The following is a 16,047-nucleotide window of genomic DNA, read 5'->3' as shown; positions in this document are numbered from 1 at the left end:
AACAAATTGTTCGCATTTGTTTAGCTGTTTTTGTCTGAATAAGTCACTTCAATGTATAACTCTCACTGGCAAATCATACCTGGACCAGACCTAATAAGATTTATGTATCACTTTTAATAATCCACAAGTCTGAATTGACTCAGAAGACCTCAGCAGGTGGTTAAATATGCGCAGAAAGAAAAAAAAACACACACCTTGTAATCTTTTTAAGACCACTTTCTAAATGCATCAGCTTCTTCTGTGCGAAGAGATTAAGATTAGTGTAATAAACAACAAAGTGGTGTCAGCTAGGGTTGGGCGATGTCTGATGAACTGGCGAATGAGGATGGACGATGACGTTGTTGTTGGGGGGGCAGGGTTACTAAGTGTTTCTAAATTTGAGGTAGTGTGTTCCCTCAGAGTTGCTGTAATGCAGGAGATGGCTCGCCACCGTATTTACCACTGTTTCCCACTGACCCACCGATCTCACCCAGCAGAGAAAACCACCACTGACATACATCCACATGCCGGGTTTAAAAGGGTCTTTGTCTCCACGTCATGGCAAACTGTGGTCCTGGAGACACCTAAAGTATCAGGAAGTAACACAAAAGCCGTTTTTAGTACTTTGAGATTGAGATAAAGTTAAAGGACGAGTTACACAATGATCAAAGATGTATGTGGTCATTGTATTTATCACTACTGAGAAGTCATGGGTCAGAATGTGAACATGTTGACGGGTGTCACGGCTAGTCTCTAGTTCATGATTAAAATCCATCACTGATGCGCCTCGTGAGACGACAACAGACACTATTCTTCTTCTCAACAGCTCCTTCCCTCACTCCAGGATCCAAATAGGGCCATTATGCAAACCTCTCGTTCTTCTGTAAATGTTCTTCCATGAATAAAGCCATAAGGGTCATTTACATAAAGGACACCTATGCCTGAAAGACAAAAGGACATCACTTTTAAAGGAGCACTCCACCTATTTTACACAAGATCATAAGAGAAGCACTAGTCAGCCTGAGAAAGCAGTGGCATCGTTTCATCTCTGGATCTGGAGGAGCTTTCCAAAGTATAAGGATGTAACATTGATGATGTCATCAGGGGGGGAAATTGCTTTTCAGTTGAATTTTGGGAATTGTAGAATCCAGCATTTTTTGACCATGATCCACACTCAGGGTTGTAAGTCAGGATCTCTTTGCCTCTGGCGCTCTTTGGAGGATGGAGTTTCTCTGACAGACAGATGGGAGCCTCCGTTGGCTCCCTGGTGAGGTAGCCTTTGACTTGCATTTGAACCACTGACTGAACAAACCACTGACTGGGGTTTCATGAAAAATGCTGCTACAGTGATCTCCAACTGCCGGCATAATCTCAGACCATTATATCTATGTTAACGCTCTGCATTCACTAAGTTTGTGCTATTGTTATTCGAGGTAGTGTTTCCCGTTGCTGATGTTGTTGTTGTTGTTGTTGCTGCTGCTGCTCTTGGTCTCCCTGGTTCTCATCAGCCAGCAGAGGAAGTCAGGGCTGTAAAGTGTGTGTTTTTATTTCACACCTCTCTCTATCTCGCACCTATGCTTCCTGGTGTCTCGGCTCCACTGTAGCGTCTGCAGCTCACGCTCTGTGTGCCTCGCATGTTCCTTTGAGCCTTTGTAAAGATTCACGCTGTGGGTTTTTTTTGCTGTTGAGCGAAAACCTCATCTTCGTCAACCGCTCGTTTTCAAACTACCACGATGCACTTTCAAGCTTAATAAAAGGGCTTTTCAGATGCCCCAAGATCACGGATTAAATTCTACATATGTAGATCTTTGCAGCCCCTGTTGGACAGGAAGTCTTTGTCCAGGCTGTATGGAATAAAGACCTGATTGTGGGGCAGAGCGTTTGTCAGCTGAGATATCTGTAGGATGGTCCTTCAGCAGGTCGCAGTCCACAGGTGGGATGGCCGTAGTTGTAGCAGTAATTTAAAGGGGCAGCTTCTAACCCAAATCCCTCAGATGCGGGTGGCCGAGCGGAGGAATTAATTCCCAGTACAGTGAACATGATGACACCAGTGAGTTGAAGACTGTGGGGGCGGGAAGTGTTTTCTCTCGTTTCACTGTCCTGACAACCCGCCGAAAACACCCACCCACCCACGCATCGTATCCTCTCCCTCCCCCTGCTCTCAATGGGACATCTGACACCCCCCCACCCCCAGCTGCAGAAGCTCAGTGAGGATTTACTGAACAGCTATGGTTTCTTCACTCTCTTCATTTAATTCAGTGACTTTAATGACACGACTGTTGACACAATGAGGCTGCAGCAGTGAGCAGAGCAGTGATGTTTGAAACCCAGCCAACAGCTAAACAGACAGGTCGTTGTTTTATATGGTGCTTTTATTGACAGTTTATAGTCACTGAAGGTCCACAACTTAACACATTCAATCAACCATGTCACAACATAAACAGCTATTTATATGTCCAAGTGTCAGACTACATACTGTATAGTATGCACTATACATTAATTTGTTTACTGTATTACCATTAGTATACAAATCAGTGTACTTCACTGTTATCATACATGCTGTGATGAACATGAATCAAATGTAAAAGACAAAGAAAAGTTCATTCTTGACCATAGAAATAGTTGTTTGACAAAAGAAAGAGTCCAAGTCCATTTACAAGTAGATTAACTTTGTATAACTGACATGGAGATGGATCTGATTCGTTACAGCTACCGAGTTTGCATGTAAGATTAAATTTAAAAGCTCTGGAAATAACTCATAAGTGGACCTTGAGTTCGGGATTGGCTTTTTTTTTTTAAGAAAGCACAATGGTTTTACCAAACATTTAGGTATTTTTGTTTTGTAGGATCTTGCTGGAGCTGAAGCATCTCACCATGATGCACAGAATATATGTTTCAGCTGTTGGCAGATCCTCCACTTAATTTTGCATTGCATTGTAGGACAATAGTGCACAAGGACACCAGCCTCGCAAATGAAGACCTAGTACTCTTGTCCACATACTGACTTTAAGGCATGCTAGTCGTGTGGCTCTAGGGACGTCAGTGTCAGTCCACCGCTTTGGTTCAGACTAAAATATCTCAACAACTATTGGATGGATTGTCATTAAAGTTTGGACAAAATCCATGGTCCCTAGAGGACGATCCGCTGACTTTTTCTGCAGTGGCCACATGGTTCACATTTGTGGTGAAATGTGGTTTGGATTTCCATTAAATCTGGTGCAGATATTCATGTTCCCCTCAGGATGCTAACATGCTAAACAGAGATTATTGACCATGGTACGCATTGTGACTGCTAAACATCAGTATGTTAGCATTGGCATCGTGTTAGCGTTAGCTATAGTTCAATACTCAACCTCTTCATTCATTCATTCATCACACTATATTGTCAAAACCTGCTATGAGCTTATAGTTCCAGCCCAAGTCTGTAACCATAAACTAGAGTCGATTTGGCTGTTTGGATTTTGTGTCCACTTGCTAGAAGACAGTTTGCCTCAGCAAAGATGATACTGTTCATGGTGATGGGCTTTTTCTACGATTCCCACAGATTTATAAAGCACTTCCTAAAACAACATGGCTGAGTCTCTAACAAGGCAACCAAAGATCCTCGTCCAGTTAAAAAGAAACATCTCTTCAGAAGCTCAGAATGGTACGACTGTTATACTGTTTCCACAAGTGGCACAAGGTTAAGTTTTTCCCTCACACTCCTGCCCTGCCCAGCTCAAATGTACTATAAGAGTGCCAGTGGATGGAGTGTGTGCCAGTCAATGCCAACTGCACAACACACACACACATATACACACTTACGCACACACAGCCTCGCCCCATCTTACTCACACCCGTGCATTCACCAACTAGCACTGATATTGTCATTTGCAGAGACGTGATCATCTGACATAAACTCACGCAATCTTCCAGCGCAAACAATACCTACTTAGGACTAAACTCATGCCAGCTCACGCACACACACATACAGTACTTGCACACTACGCACCCCACATGCCAGTAATAGCTTGAAACACAATCCCCTTGAGAAAAGGAGTATTTTGCGCCCAAAGCTCGAGGAGGGAAATCGCGTTAAGCGATGTGTGAAACCTCCGTAGAAAAGTAGATAAATTGAATGCAGCTAAAATTTCCTATTATGTTCCTATTATGGGGGCTGTAAAGGCTTGACATCAGAGGCAGAGCTGTCCAAGAGAGAGGCGGCTTCTTGGTAAAGAAAGGAATTTGTCACTCAAGCTCCTAACGTCTTAAATCTCCTCTAATACGGTACAATCAGCAGCCTCTAATGTTCACAGAGCGGGTTTCCCTCTCCGCTCAGACTTCAGACTCGGCTCCGATTTTACGCCTCCTCTCTGAAGAGGAAAAACAATCTGGGTTCCCAACCCTGAATGTGTGTGTATGTGTGTGTTTTATACTATATGTGTGCTGATGGGGGTCCATATACCTCCACCCTCCCTCCCTCCCTCCTCTCTTCCCATACTGGTAGTGTTTTGGCTAGTTGCTCTGAAAGCCTTTTGAAGTCTCTGGTGTTATCTGGGTGTCAGCTGTGATGAGGATGGTCAAGGTGGGAGAACAACACTCTCACGCACTCACCGACACACAACCTCTGTGTCGGATAGTTGCTGCGTGGACAACTGGAGTCGTTAAATGAAGTCATACGTTATGTTTTCCCTCCGTTTGAAGTGTGTGTCCTGCCTCTGAATGTGAGTGTAGAAGCAGCAACAGAAGGCTTCTTGTAGAAGACGACTAAAAAACTGAATTTACTTTTCATGAGTGATCCCTGACACTGTCACTACATGTAAAAGAAAGTGAACACATGAACACCGTATTCACATATATAGGCGATCCACTCATTAACACGTAAACAGGAAGTTAAATGCAATGTGTGCGTATCGGTGCGATGTGCAGAATAGTTTTGAATCCACACACACCCTGATGGTGGTTGGTTATATGAGTTATAGTGCTGTTTCCCAGAAGGCCGTCCAAGCCCAGAGACGACACACACACACACACACACACACACACACACACACACACACACACACTAAGTTTGGAACATACTGTCAGCCCTGCATCATTTAAATGTCCTAACTCCAGAACCACACACACGCACAGAAACAAGGTTGTCAAGCGAAATCAGGCAAAGGTAGAAAATTGTTTACATATAAGAGCGCAGTAATCAGATTTCACCACCACCTCCTGCCATAGTTTTGACCAAACCTGGAATATTTATTTCATATTTGATAATCCTGAATCCTGCACAGGTTTTTTTCCCCTTGTTTTTGGACTTGCGGCTTAGTGACAGGCACGCAAGTATTCCCCAGAGTGCAAACGCATCTGAATTATACAAAACGTCTACTGTTCAACTGTGGAAAACGGACTTATTTTGAATGACTTATTTCAGAGTTATATTGAGTATTTATTTTGAGTTTTAGTCAGAGTTTGGATTTAATTATTTTGGATACAGGCACATCACGCGATACTCCGAGGGCTGCGTTCATGTCATGCACATCCACTCTTGTAGAAGCCCAAATAGAAACCTGCGTATGCTGTCCGTGGCCAACAAATCTGGTGTTTGCAGCAGACATATAGTCATGGTAATCAGGTTTTTCTAAAACTTCCATTCAGTAGAGTACACCAGGCTCTCTTTGACATGTTTTTAAGAACATCAGGTTACTCTCAGGAACTCACTGTGACTTACATGCATGTGAAGGCACTGACAGATCCGGCCCCAGGCCATGTGTATTTTTTCACCCTGGAGCTGTTTGACTACTTACTCTGGTATGTTTTCCCCTGTTAAACGGCTTGAAAAGGCATTTTGCATGAACCAGAGTTTAAATTTAAGCACCTAAAAAGGTCAATCATTCTAGTAACTGCTGCTCACATTACAATCAGTAACCATCATAACTTTATTAGAAGTGGTTCATACTGCCCAACGAGGAAGAAAAGCCTTCAGATGGTTGCATCAGCTCTCCTTAAGCCTAAAAATAGCCTCGTCATATTGTAACTCAAGCGTTCACAAGGTGGAGATTTACATGCCACCAAATTAAAATACTAATTTTCATAGAGATTAGTTCTTACAAAATAGTTATTGTCCTATATGGCTGTCAGCTAACTTGGCTTACTGACAATATTTGACCTGTTTTGATTGGAAAGACACACCAGCCGCTCTATTTAAGCTCAGACTTTAGCCTATTTATACAATACACACATTACTAAATAAAAATAATTATGGATGAGTCGTCACTACATATTTACACCCAGCATTTTAAACTACTTGAAAGAAAATAACAAAGTAGAGCTCAAATTGCAAAACATTACACCAATAAGATTAATCCAATTAATTAAGGAGATAAAGTGATAGTCTGGCAAACAGCTGGTGAACTCCTCCTGCACTTGACTTTTTAAGATCTCACAATTTTGCAGGGTTTTTTTCCCTCAGTTGTATTCCTGACCTCTTACCTCATTATGAGCTTAAACATAACCCCAGATCCCCGGGCAGAGGCCCTCTGGTCATTCCAAAGCTGAACTTTGGACTAAAGGTGAAACAACCTTAAGTTCAACCACTTCTCAGCTGACTCACCTAATGACATTGCATCTGCAACAGAAGACGTGTGGGTGCTTCATTACCGCTCGCTGTGCATCTGTAAACTGGTTTTGCATGTTTTAAATGTAAAACACTGCTTACAAACTGTGTGACCGTGTGGTCTTCTCTGTCCTCAGATGTGGCAGGTGTCTCCGTGTGTCCTCCTGTAGCCCTGGACTCGGGCGTGGGACTCCTGTGTCGGCTGTTTGAGCAGTGGGGGCAGGTACCGGAGGGTGTCCTCGCTCTGACAGAGTGGCTGCTGGGAGATGAAGAAAGCCACGACGAGGCAGTCACAGACGAAGCATCCAGTCTGGTGAGAATCCCTCATGTAATTCAGGAGTGTCCAGGAATTTGTCTTTGACCCTGTTTACACCTGGAATCAGAAAGTGTCCCCAGATGTATCTTGAGTGACCGCTTGCGATCGGATCCCAGCTCCATATGCAGCATGTACATCATTTCTGTTTGCATAGATGTACTGACTCTTCAGCCCAAATCGAAATCGGACAGTGTTTTGTGTGCACTCCATGAGAACCCATCTGGCCCGATTACATCACCAAAGACACATGTTAAGACCAGGTGTAAACAGAGCCTCTGTGACCTCGCAGCAGATACATATTGGCAGCTCACATTGTTACACTGGGGTACAAGAACATCGCAAACAATACAAAGGAACAGTGTGACTAATTTGCAATACAATAGATGACGTGTGTTCGTGATGATTCCTTTCAAGTGAAACTGATGACAGATGGACGTGGTGACTGTCACTGTTCTATTTTCTGTGGCTACAGCAGGGATTGTTCATTAACTGCCAGCCTGGAACAAATAGGACACGTACATTTCTTTTAAATATTAATACATGAAGTGTCTCAACACTCATACTGCTTCTTAAAGGGTAACTCCACCAATTATACAAATCAAAGTGTTTTTAGAGGTCTTGTGAAGCACGACTGCATATGTGGGAAAAAAAGTAGTACAAAGCCTTTTGTGGCTCCAGAGGAAGCCGCATGTATCTGATAAATTGCCTCCAGTGATGTCACTCAGTGGCTAAGTTGCATTGTGTGTAATATAGGCGCCAAGTTTTTGAAAAGGAAGAAGACTGCGTGGAGTAAAAAAGCTGATATCTCTGGTTCTGCTGTATCCAACAGTGTTACAGGAGTGCAATGCTAGGCCGGTGGAGTGCTTTTTACAACCAAGCACCTACCTTACCCACAATGCAATACTACTTTTTTCACATATGCAGTCGTACTCCACGAGACCGGTAAACACACTTGTTGGTGTTGTTAGGTTGGTTTAATCTGGTGTCTGCAAAGTGTGGAATCACAAGGACAGAGAGCACTACAATTTATTTTCCGTGCTGCTCTTGTTTTGCTCTGCTCACAGTCAAAACAGTGGAGTGTTTTATGCCACCAAGGTTTCTGCTCTCCAGTCACACATTGTTTGGTTACCCGTTTAGTTTGGGTTCCTATTTAGTTGGTTCTTCTTTCTCTCTTTCTATTCAAAGCTTTGAAGACACCCTGAGAGGAACTGTTAGACATAAATACCTTCAGCTGTAAAGTACACAGTGTTGTATTTTTAACGCTGCACTAGTCAATATATCCGAAATAACTACGGGTCTAAAGATGTGTAGCATGGAAGTGTGGCTCATAGTGAAAAACCCACAGATTATTATCATAATGAAGTAGTTCCCCTCAGTTCTACTGAGCTTTATTGCATTTTTAGCTCATTGTTTTGGTTTTACTTCCTGCAGCTTTCTGTTTTGAGTCACACTCACTGCTCTTATCAACCCCAGTTTTGATATAAACCTACTGTACACTACTTGCCCGGCACCAAACAACAGACAGACAAAGCTGTTGTACACAGCCGGTGAACATCTTTGAGCATTTAGCAGCTAAAGAGTTACGAGGAATCAAATTTGGAGTATGAACAAGCATTTGTCAGGTGGCCAGAAATACCACTCCAAATGAAGCTAACGTTGCTCTGTGTCTGTTAAATGTGTTAATATGTGACTTTTTGTGAAACACATTCATTATATCAATTTTGTAATTGTATAATAAAGTGTGGTTACAGCTTGTTTTGCCTCCCGCAGGTGGCTAAAAAGTCACAACATCTATTACATTGTTTCCCATTTTACTTTTAACCAGGATGAAGAAGACTTCCTGTTTGAGAAGGGGGATCTGAACCTGTGGGCCGAGCCGGTCCAGTGGATGAAGCTGCTTCATAGACAGCTTGGCTCCCTCATCATCACCTACAAGCAGGGTACAGGCATCCTAGAGCCGGACCAGGTCCAACAAATCCAAACGCTGTCGACTCAAGCTGAAGCCAAGGCTCTCAGCTCCCAGCAGGCACTGGACTCCCTCCCCGCCCTGCCCCAGTTCTCCTGCACCATGGAGCACGCCCGGCTGGTGATGCGCCACCAGAGGGCCACTCTGGTTCTGGATGTGCTCGAGAGGCTGAGGTAGAGGAAACAGCAGTGGTTTTAATTTTAGGGGATAACTGGTTAAATTCATAAATCATAATATTAAAAGACAGGAACTTCACTGACCCATTGCATGAGACCACAGACTGGCTTTGTGGTCAGGTCTTTTATTATTAAATCAAGGGAATGAAGGAAACAATTAGGTTTTTTACTCTGTACTTGTTACTTTGTCTAACATATGTTGCCCTCGTTGATTAAAATGTGTTTTAATTTTTCTGACTGATCCTTGATGTCTTTCTAATTAAATATCTGAAACGACCGCGTTTTGACTCTAATGTTGTTTCCCTTACTAGAATATAGAAACGTAGAGTTGGATTTCTTGATGAAACTAATATCAATAGACAATAATAATAATACCACTGTGTAAAGATGTGTAGGGAAGTCTGGCAGATGTCAAGCCATAACAATAATTCAGTCCGAGCTTGTGCAAAACAACACTTCATGCCCTGTTCTCTTATCAGCGAGAATGTGTCACACGACAAACTTCAACAGTGTCAGTATTGAGCACACAGGCCGTTCTGCTCTCTGCACTTCCAGCAGGGATTTAAGGTTGGAACAAAACAACTCAGCGCCTAAAGCTTCAAGAACCAACTTCAATGGCGCGATTGTGCGGCGAGCGAGCTTTATGACCGAGGCATGGGATTGTGAAAGCAAGTGTTTTCTCTGACACGTCACCAAAGTTGTATTTCAGTACACGCTCTGACTTCTACTGTATGTTTATACGAGGTGTTATTTTCCTGTGATATTTAATTTACTGCAGGATTCTTCCCATTGGACTGTGTTTTTATGCTTCCCTCTACTTTTCCTGGTTATGTAATTAGGACGGCACAATGGACTACTGTCCTCTGTGTGTGTGCGTGCGCGTGTGCGTGTGTGTGTGTGTGTACATGCGTAGGAATATGTGTGTGGATTCATGCTGCCCTCTCGTACAGCTGGACCCTTCTCCCTCCCTGGTAGCCATGTTCCCTGTTACAGTAAATCTGACGTAATGTTTTGGAACAGCTCAACATCCCCCTATAAAAACAGAGCCGTGTGATGGGAGAGCGGTTTCTGCGGACGAGGACATGTTCAAGGGATTTCTCAGGAGCCTCAGCGTGTCTGTCCTTCACATTAAACTATTTATCACAACTTGCAAAGCGCAAATAGTCCTGGGGCAGCCCTCAGCCTAATTTTAGGGTTGGTAGTAGTAGATTCCAAGCTCTTATGTCACTTGTTTTTCGCCTGTTGCTATTTCCCCCCCCTTTTTTTTTTTTTTTTTTTTAAACCTCCCTCCCTGCCTCTCCAACCAAACCATTCAGCACATGATAGAATATTTAATCATGTCACAGAGAGAATAATCATTTTTTATAACCACTCTTCCAATTATGATCCTATATGGAAAAGGCTTAATGGTTACCAGTGTCGCGCAAACCGGCAATTTCTGGTGATATGTGTCGCGCAAAGTTTTTACACCCTCCTGACCAAAATATCTGCCTCGCCGAGCCCTGATATAGTGCCCCGTCCTCTGCTGCCAACTCTGCAATCTTTCCACTGTGGTTTTTCAAACTTGACATGACTCCAAGAGCAGAGCGGAGTAGTTTGACATTTTCATGTGAACACTCTGCCATCCTGGGAGGGTTACATCATGCTGAGACAGGGGCAGCTTATTGCAACCGCACTGCTCTCTTATGACTCTCTTGACTACAAAGGAGGGACTGTGGTGACTGGGTGGCTTTGGTGAAATGACCAAAACATCCCAAAACTTGGAGGCTTCTTCTCTATGCCTGGAACTCTATTTTACCCTCTCATTGAGAAAAAAAAGGACGCAAAAGACAATTTCTCTGCAGTAAAAAGTGACATTTTTGCAGCTAAATGAGCCTGAGTGTTAAGTTAAAGTCTTGCTCCAGCTCTGCTCAGCAGGTGGCGCCACAGTCCCTCCCGGTCAGTTCCCATTTCGCTCTCATGGGGGCAGTGTTGCTCTGCTGTACTACATGGAAACCACATTCCTGCAGTCTGGGGCCCTGAGATTGAGAAAAACAAGTTAGGAACTTAGAAGAGAGGCTGAAAAAGATTTAACCAAAGTAAATCCATTTTTCGTCTATAATGACTCAACGCGCTGTGCTTCAGGAGGGACGGACTTCTTCCAATCTGAAGGGCGAAATCCACATTTTGAAGTTGTGCTTTGAGACAATACAAAAAAGTAGGTCATGTGGGCATTAACTTGTCTTACTTCTCCCATGTGTAGTAGGGCTGGAATAGGCCGCTGCTGCACTGTGGAAGTGTATTATGCAACCAGTGGATTCTAAAAATTGTGCTGCACTCTGCCTGGACTCCTCTCCGCTCATACTTGTGGTCTCACCCCGTCCACAGGGAGAGAGGAGGGAGAGGCAGAGTTTCCTTCCATTACAAATACATGTGTCAGCTTCCAAGTGCGGTGGTCCAGAGGCTAGAGGGGTGGCCTTGTCACTGGTAGGTCCCCTGCTCAAACCCCCCCCCCACCACCACCCTCTCTGGGTCACTTTTTCTTGTGGATGTGTGTGTTATGGGGGGGGGAACAATTGCTTTAAATGCAGCTGTGGAGCTTTTGAGCAAGGTACCCCCCCCCCCCCCAATAACGCACATAGGGCTTCAGGTGTGTGCGTGTGGTTTAATTTGCTGGGTAACAGCTTTGCATGCATAGCAGACGTCCCTTGATGGTTCTGCATTCTTTCTCAGCGAGAGTCAACCCCAAAAAGCAAAACCAACTTCCACAAAATTGGTTGTGTGATTAAAAGAGAGAGAGAAGAAAAAAGTCAGAGGGGTGTGAGGAGGTGGAGGGGGGAGGTGGAGGGGGGGGGGGGGGAGTGCTGGGGTTGGATTTCAAGGCGTGGTGTTGAAGAATAGGCGGCCAACCGGTGAATGGAAGTTTTCTTCGCCCCTCCCTGGTCACCACCAGGCATTTATAGCCATGCAAAAAGGCTGGAGCGCACAGTGAAGCACTCTGGCTCAGCGCTTCTCGAGGGGAGGAAAAAAATAAAAGCCACCTACAACTCAACAATACAATACCTATCCCCCTCTCTCCTTTTTTTTTCTCCTCCTACGGACTTAAAACTGCACGTACAACTTTTAAAGCAACTTTTCCACACCCAACACCAGTCGTGGCACAAACTACCGCTCGTCGCATTCAAGGATCCTGGTCGGTCCTCCATGAAAGAGGGAGTGCGGCAGCAAACTTGGGGAAAAGAGATGTCTGCGACGGTCTTGTCCGCTTTCTACGACATGGACATGCTTTACAAGGTAAAAAAAACAACAACTTTTGACGAAGAAATTAGGATGTTAGTTTTGCACTCGGGGGTGAAGCACCTGAACTAGCTGGGCTCGGCGTGCTTCAGCTCCGAGTGGAGGAGTTGGCGTACATGTGTCGAGCTGCAACAAGTTGTAACCCTGCAGCCAAATGGTTTAAAACATGTCATGTGGACATGGAGTGGTGCATCGCTAACTCTGCGTCTGTTTCTCTCTTCCCCCCCTCACAGCAAGATAAAAGCATGAACATGAACGCCCTCCACATCAACAGCATGCTGGACAAGAAGGCGGTGGGGGCTCCGGTCACGACTCCGGGCTCCGGTGGCTCCTTCGCGCCGGGATTTTTCCGCAGAAACTCAACCAGCAACTTGGAGGCGATGAACAACGGCAACAAATACTCCATGGGCTCCTACGGCAGCCTGAAGGAGAACACGCCGAGCAGCAACAGCAGCGCCACGGCCCTCATGAACAAGGAGAACAAGTTCCGCGACCGCGCTTACAGCGAGAACGGAGACCGGGCTGTGCTGCAGCAGAAGCCCGGCTCCCAGATCAACTCCACCCGCTACAAGACCGAGCTGTGCCGGCCCTTCGAGGAGAACGGGTCGTGCAAGTACGGGGAGAAATGTCAGTTCGCTCACGGCTACCACGAGTTGAGGAGCTTGTCCCGCCACCCTAAGTACAAAACAGAGCCGTGCCGCACCTTCCACACCATCGGTTTTTGCCCCTACGGTCCCCGGTGTCACTTTATCCACAACGCCGACGAGCGCCGGCCCGCTCCGGCCGCCAACGCCAACGTGCAGGCGGGGGAGGCCAGGTCGGCTCGCGAGCTGTGTGGCTACGGCCACAGGGAGGTCCTGCCGCCGCAGCAGCTCGGCTACACCCAGAGGGACAGACCAAAGCTTCACCACAGCCTCAGCTTCTCCGGCTTCTCCACCCACCACGGACTCGAGTCCCCCCTGCTCGATAACCCCACTTCCCGGACCCCTCCGCCGCCCACCACCGCCTCCTCCTGCACCTCCGTCTCCAGCTTCTACGAGGAGGTGCTCTCCCCAAACTCCGTGTCCTGCATCAACAGTGCCTTCTCTTTCCCCGGGCAGGACTTAAAAGCCTTACTGGCCCCCCTGGCTGTGCACACCCCCAGCGGCTACGCCAACAACCACTCCACCGGTGCCTACTACGGGAACATGCAGAGCAGCGTGTGCCCGCCCTCCCCTCCGACCTACAACATGAGCCACTTGCAGGCGCTGCGCCGCCTCAGCGAGTCGCCGGTGTTCGAGCCTCCTCCCAGCCCACCAGACTCGCTCTCTGACCGGGAGAGCTATGCGAGCGGGTCCCTCAGCTCTTCCGGGAGCCTCAGCGGCTCCGAGTCCCCGAGTCTGGACGCTGGAAGACGTTTGCCAATCTTCAGCAGGCTGTCGATTTCAGATGATTAGTCATGTTGTGTTTTCATGTGGATTTATGGACGGGTCAGGCAGGGTGGTTGAGGAGCCAAGGGGGGGTGTCAAGAGACTGAGGTAGACTGTCCTTCAAGCAGAGGATCCCGGTTAAGCCCTCTCGCCCACCCCCCCGGCCCTCTACCCCCAACTTCATCAGCAACCACCCTGCTGAAGTGCCTTTGAGCAAGACAGTGAATCCCTAGCAGCTCCACGGGTGCTGACCCTGCTCTGACCTCCCTGGAGGGGGGCAAGAGAAGATGACTTCACCCACAGGGATCAATAAAGCTTCAAACAGTTTAAAAGTGTCCTTGACCTGGCATTAGTTTAGTATTTTTTTTTTCCTTTTGTATGTAATATAGCTGTATTAAAACTTAGATAGCAAACAGAAGGCATTCCATCAGTGCCTTGCCCAAGGGCTCATGGCAGCCCCCTCCTCCCTTTTTGCTCTATCAGGCAAGCCACACTTTTCCTGGGATTAGATGTGTGGGTAACATGACTTGACAAGAAGAAGAGACTGTAAGCGGTTTTCAGATTTCCTCCCATCCTGCCAAGAATATGCCTTGACTCAAAGTAACATTTTTTTTTCTTTATCAAAGTGTGTTATTTCTTTCTTTCTTTTTTTTTTTTTCTTCCTTTCCTCTCTGAAAGCTTCAACTTCCATTCCAGACCTGTCTCCTCCCAGCGCCACCCAGTGGTTCGTTTGGTTAGTCTAGTTTGTTGCTTGGTTTAAAAGCACTCTTGAGTTGGGTTTGTTCGGGGAAATCACTGCTGATGGTTGAATATATATTTTTTTAGCTGTTTTTGAGTGATTTACATAGCTGTGCATAACTGGCTATGGACTATTTAACTTATTTATTATCTTGTGAAAAAAGTATAGGCTACATTGGTAATTTGTGTCCATACTGTATTTATCAAGTATGATGAAGCAATAGATCTATATTCTTTTATGTTTAAATTATGATCGCCATTATTAATCTGCATAAAGTGGAGTGTATGTTCTTTTCACAGTAATATATATATTTTGTTTTTTTTTCTCCTTTTTTTGTAACTTCACTTGGTTATTTTTATTGTAAATGAGTAAAAAAAATCTTAATTTAAGAGAACGTATGTGATATTTATTTCATTAATTTTGTTTCCTTGTTTACGTTTATTAAAAAAAAAAGTTTGCGTGATTGCTGTTTGCTCCTGAGGTTGCGTGTCAGTGCTGTAGAAGGCTTTTTTTTTTTCTCGAGGATCCCTATTTAGATGTTTCTGTAGAATGTATAAACGATGTGGTTGTACAGACCGTCCAAACCTTACTTCTTTTTGTTGATCTAGATCAGACTTCAGTGACAAAGAACCCAAGTCAATAAATTAACCAAAAAGTATTTTTGTTTTTCTCTCTGTTTGCACGAGGTCACACTGTGATTCCAGCCACGTGCTAAAGAATGTAGCAATCCCTTGTGCCCCAGTATTATTGTGTAGTGCCTATGGGGTTCACCATCTTGACATGCCTTAAAATTAACCAAATAAAGTATTTTTCCTACATGGCATCTTTTATACACAGGTTGAACTGAATGTAGTGTTGGATTCTGAAACTATTTTTATTGAAAGGTTGTTACCACTCAGACACTCTGACAAAAACAACCGTAACCTTTCTAAATCCCCATTCCTCTTCTTATTTTGATTTCCTGTTAAGTTTTTCTTTTTTGATATTGAAATCTAGTCTGAGTCTTGAGTTTGCTGGAGAGGGAAGTGGATGAACACGTTTGGTTTGTACATAGTAGGTACAGGGGGATGCGCACTATGTACTTTTGACTACTTTATCAGAAGTAAAGCTTTTTGAATGTAACAATAAACGGACAAAAAGACAACGAGAGTTGTAATATTTTTTGGGGGAGTCAGTTCACTACAAATTGAGTGTGAGACTGTTAACTTTGTACTGTACATTTTTTGTAGTTCTCCCAATAAAAATCATTTTGAAAAAGCTTCAGAGTGTCGGGCTGTGATTTCTTAGAAACATGAACTGCTGCAGAGAGAGTGTGACACTTGTGCTTCCTACGCTGCCCACAGATGTTACAGCACAACTACTGTCTTCCTCCTCCAGTGGAAAAAGTCTGGAGGCAGGAGGGATGAAGTGTGTCCTGGGCGCTGCAGAGCTCCAGCTGCCTTGTGACACTACTTGGCTTGCGGCCTTCGGTCGGGGGGGCCTGGTGCAGCAAGGGTTGGCCTCTTGTCATCAGTATACAGTTAAAGCACTGACCAGTTAGTTTCCAGAGAAAGCCACGACCCTGGACTCCCGTCTCCTGTCTAACAAAAGAACAAAGAGC

General features: G+C 45.0%; 2 protein-coding genes across 5 annotated transcripts in view; both read left to right on the top strand.

Annotated features, from left to right (window-relative positions):
- Nucleotides 1-9,300, top strand: part of thada (THADA armadillo repeat containing) — a 92,419-nt gene extending 83,119 nt beyond the window's left edge. For all 4 annotated transcript variants that reach the window (XM_084376595.1, XM_084376592.1, XM_084376593.1 and 1 more), the window contains 2 exons: nt 6,703-6,878; nt 8,707-9,300. In XM_084376595.1, coding sequence (XP_084232721.1) covers nt 6,703-6,878; nt 8,707-9,024 — 494 coding nt within the window. In that variant the 3' untranslated portion in view covers nt 9,025-9,300. The remainder of the gene's footprint in view (nt 1-6,702; nt 6,879-8,706) is intronic.
- A 2,690-nt stretch (nt 9,301-11,990) lies between these two features.
- Nucleotides 11,991-15,706, top strand: zfp36l2 (zinc finger protein 36, C3H type-like 2). The gene is made up of 2 exons (XM_084376446.1): nt 11,991-12,296; nt 12,533-15,706. The coding sequence occupies exons 1-2, from the start codon at nt 12,207-12,209 to the stop codon at nt 13,733-13,735; spliced, it is 1,293 nt and encodes a 430-aa protein (XP_084232572.1). The 5' UTR covers nt 11,991-12,206; the 3' UTR covers nt 13,736-15,706.
- Nucleotides 15,707-16,047: the final 341 nt, after the last annotated feature.

The sequence above is a fragment of the Pagrus pagrus genome, assembly GCF_965226575.1.
Source record: "Pagrus pagrus genome assembly, chromosome: 15".
In the NCBI taxonomy this organism is placed as follows: domain Eukaryota; kingdom Metazoa; phylum Chordata; class Actinopteri; order Spariformes; family Sparidae; genus Pagrus; species Pagrus pagrus.
The sequence above is the reverse complement of the archived record's forward strand: the minus strand, read 5'-3'. Positions and strand labels throughout refer to the sequence as shown.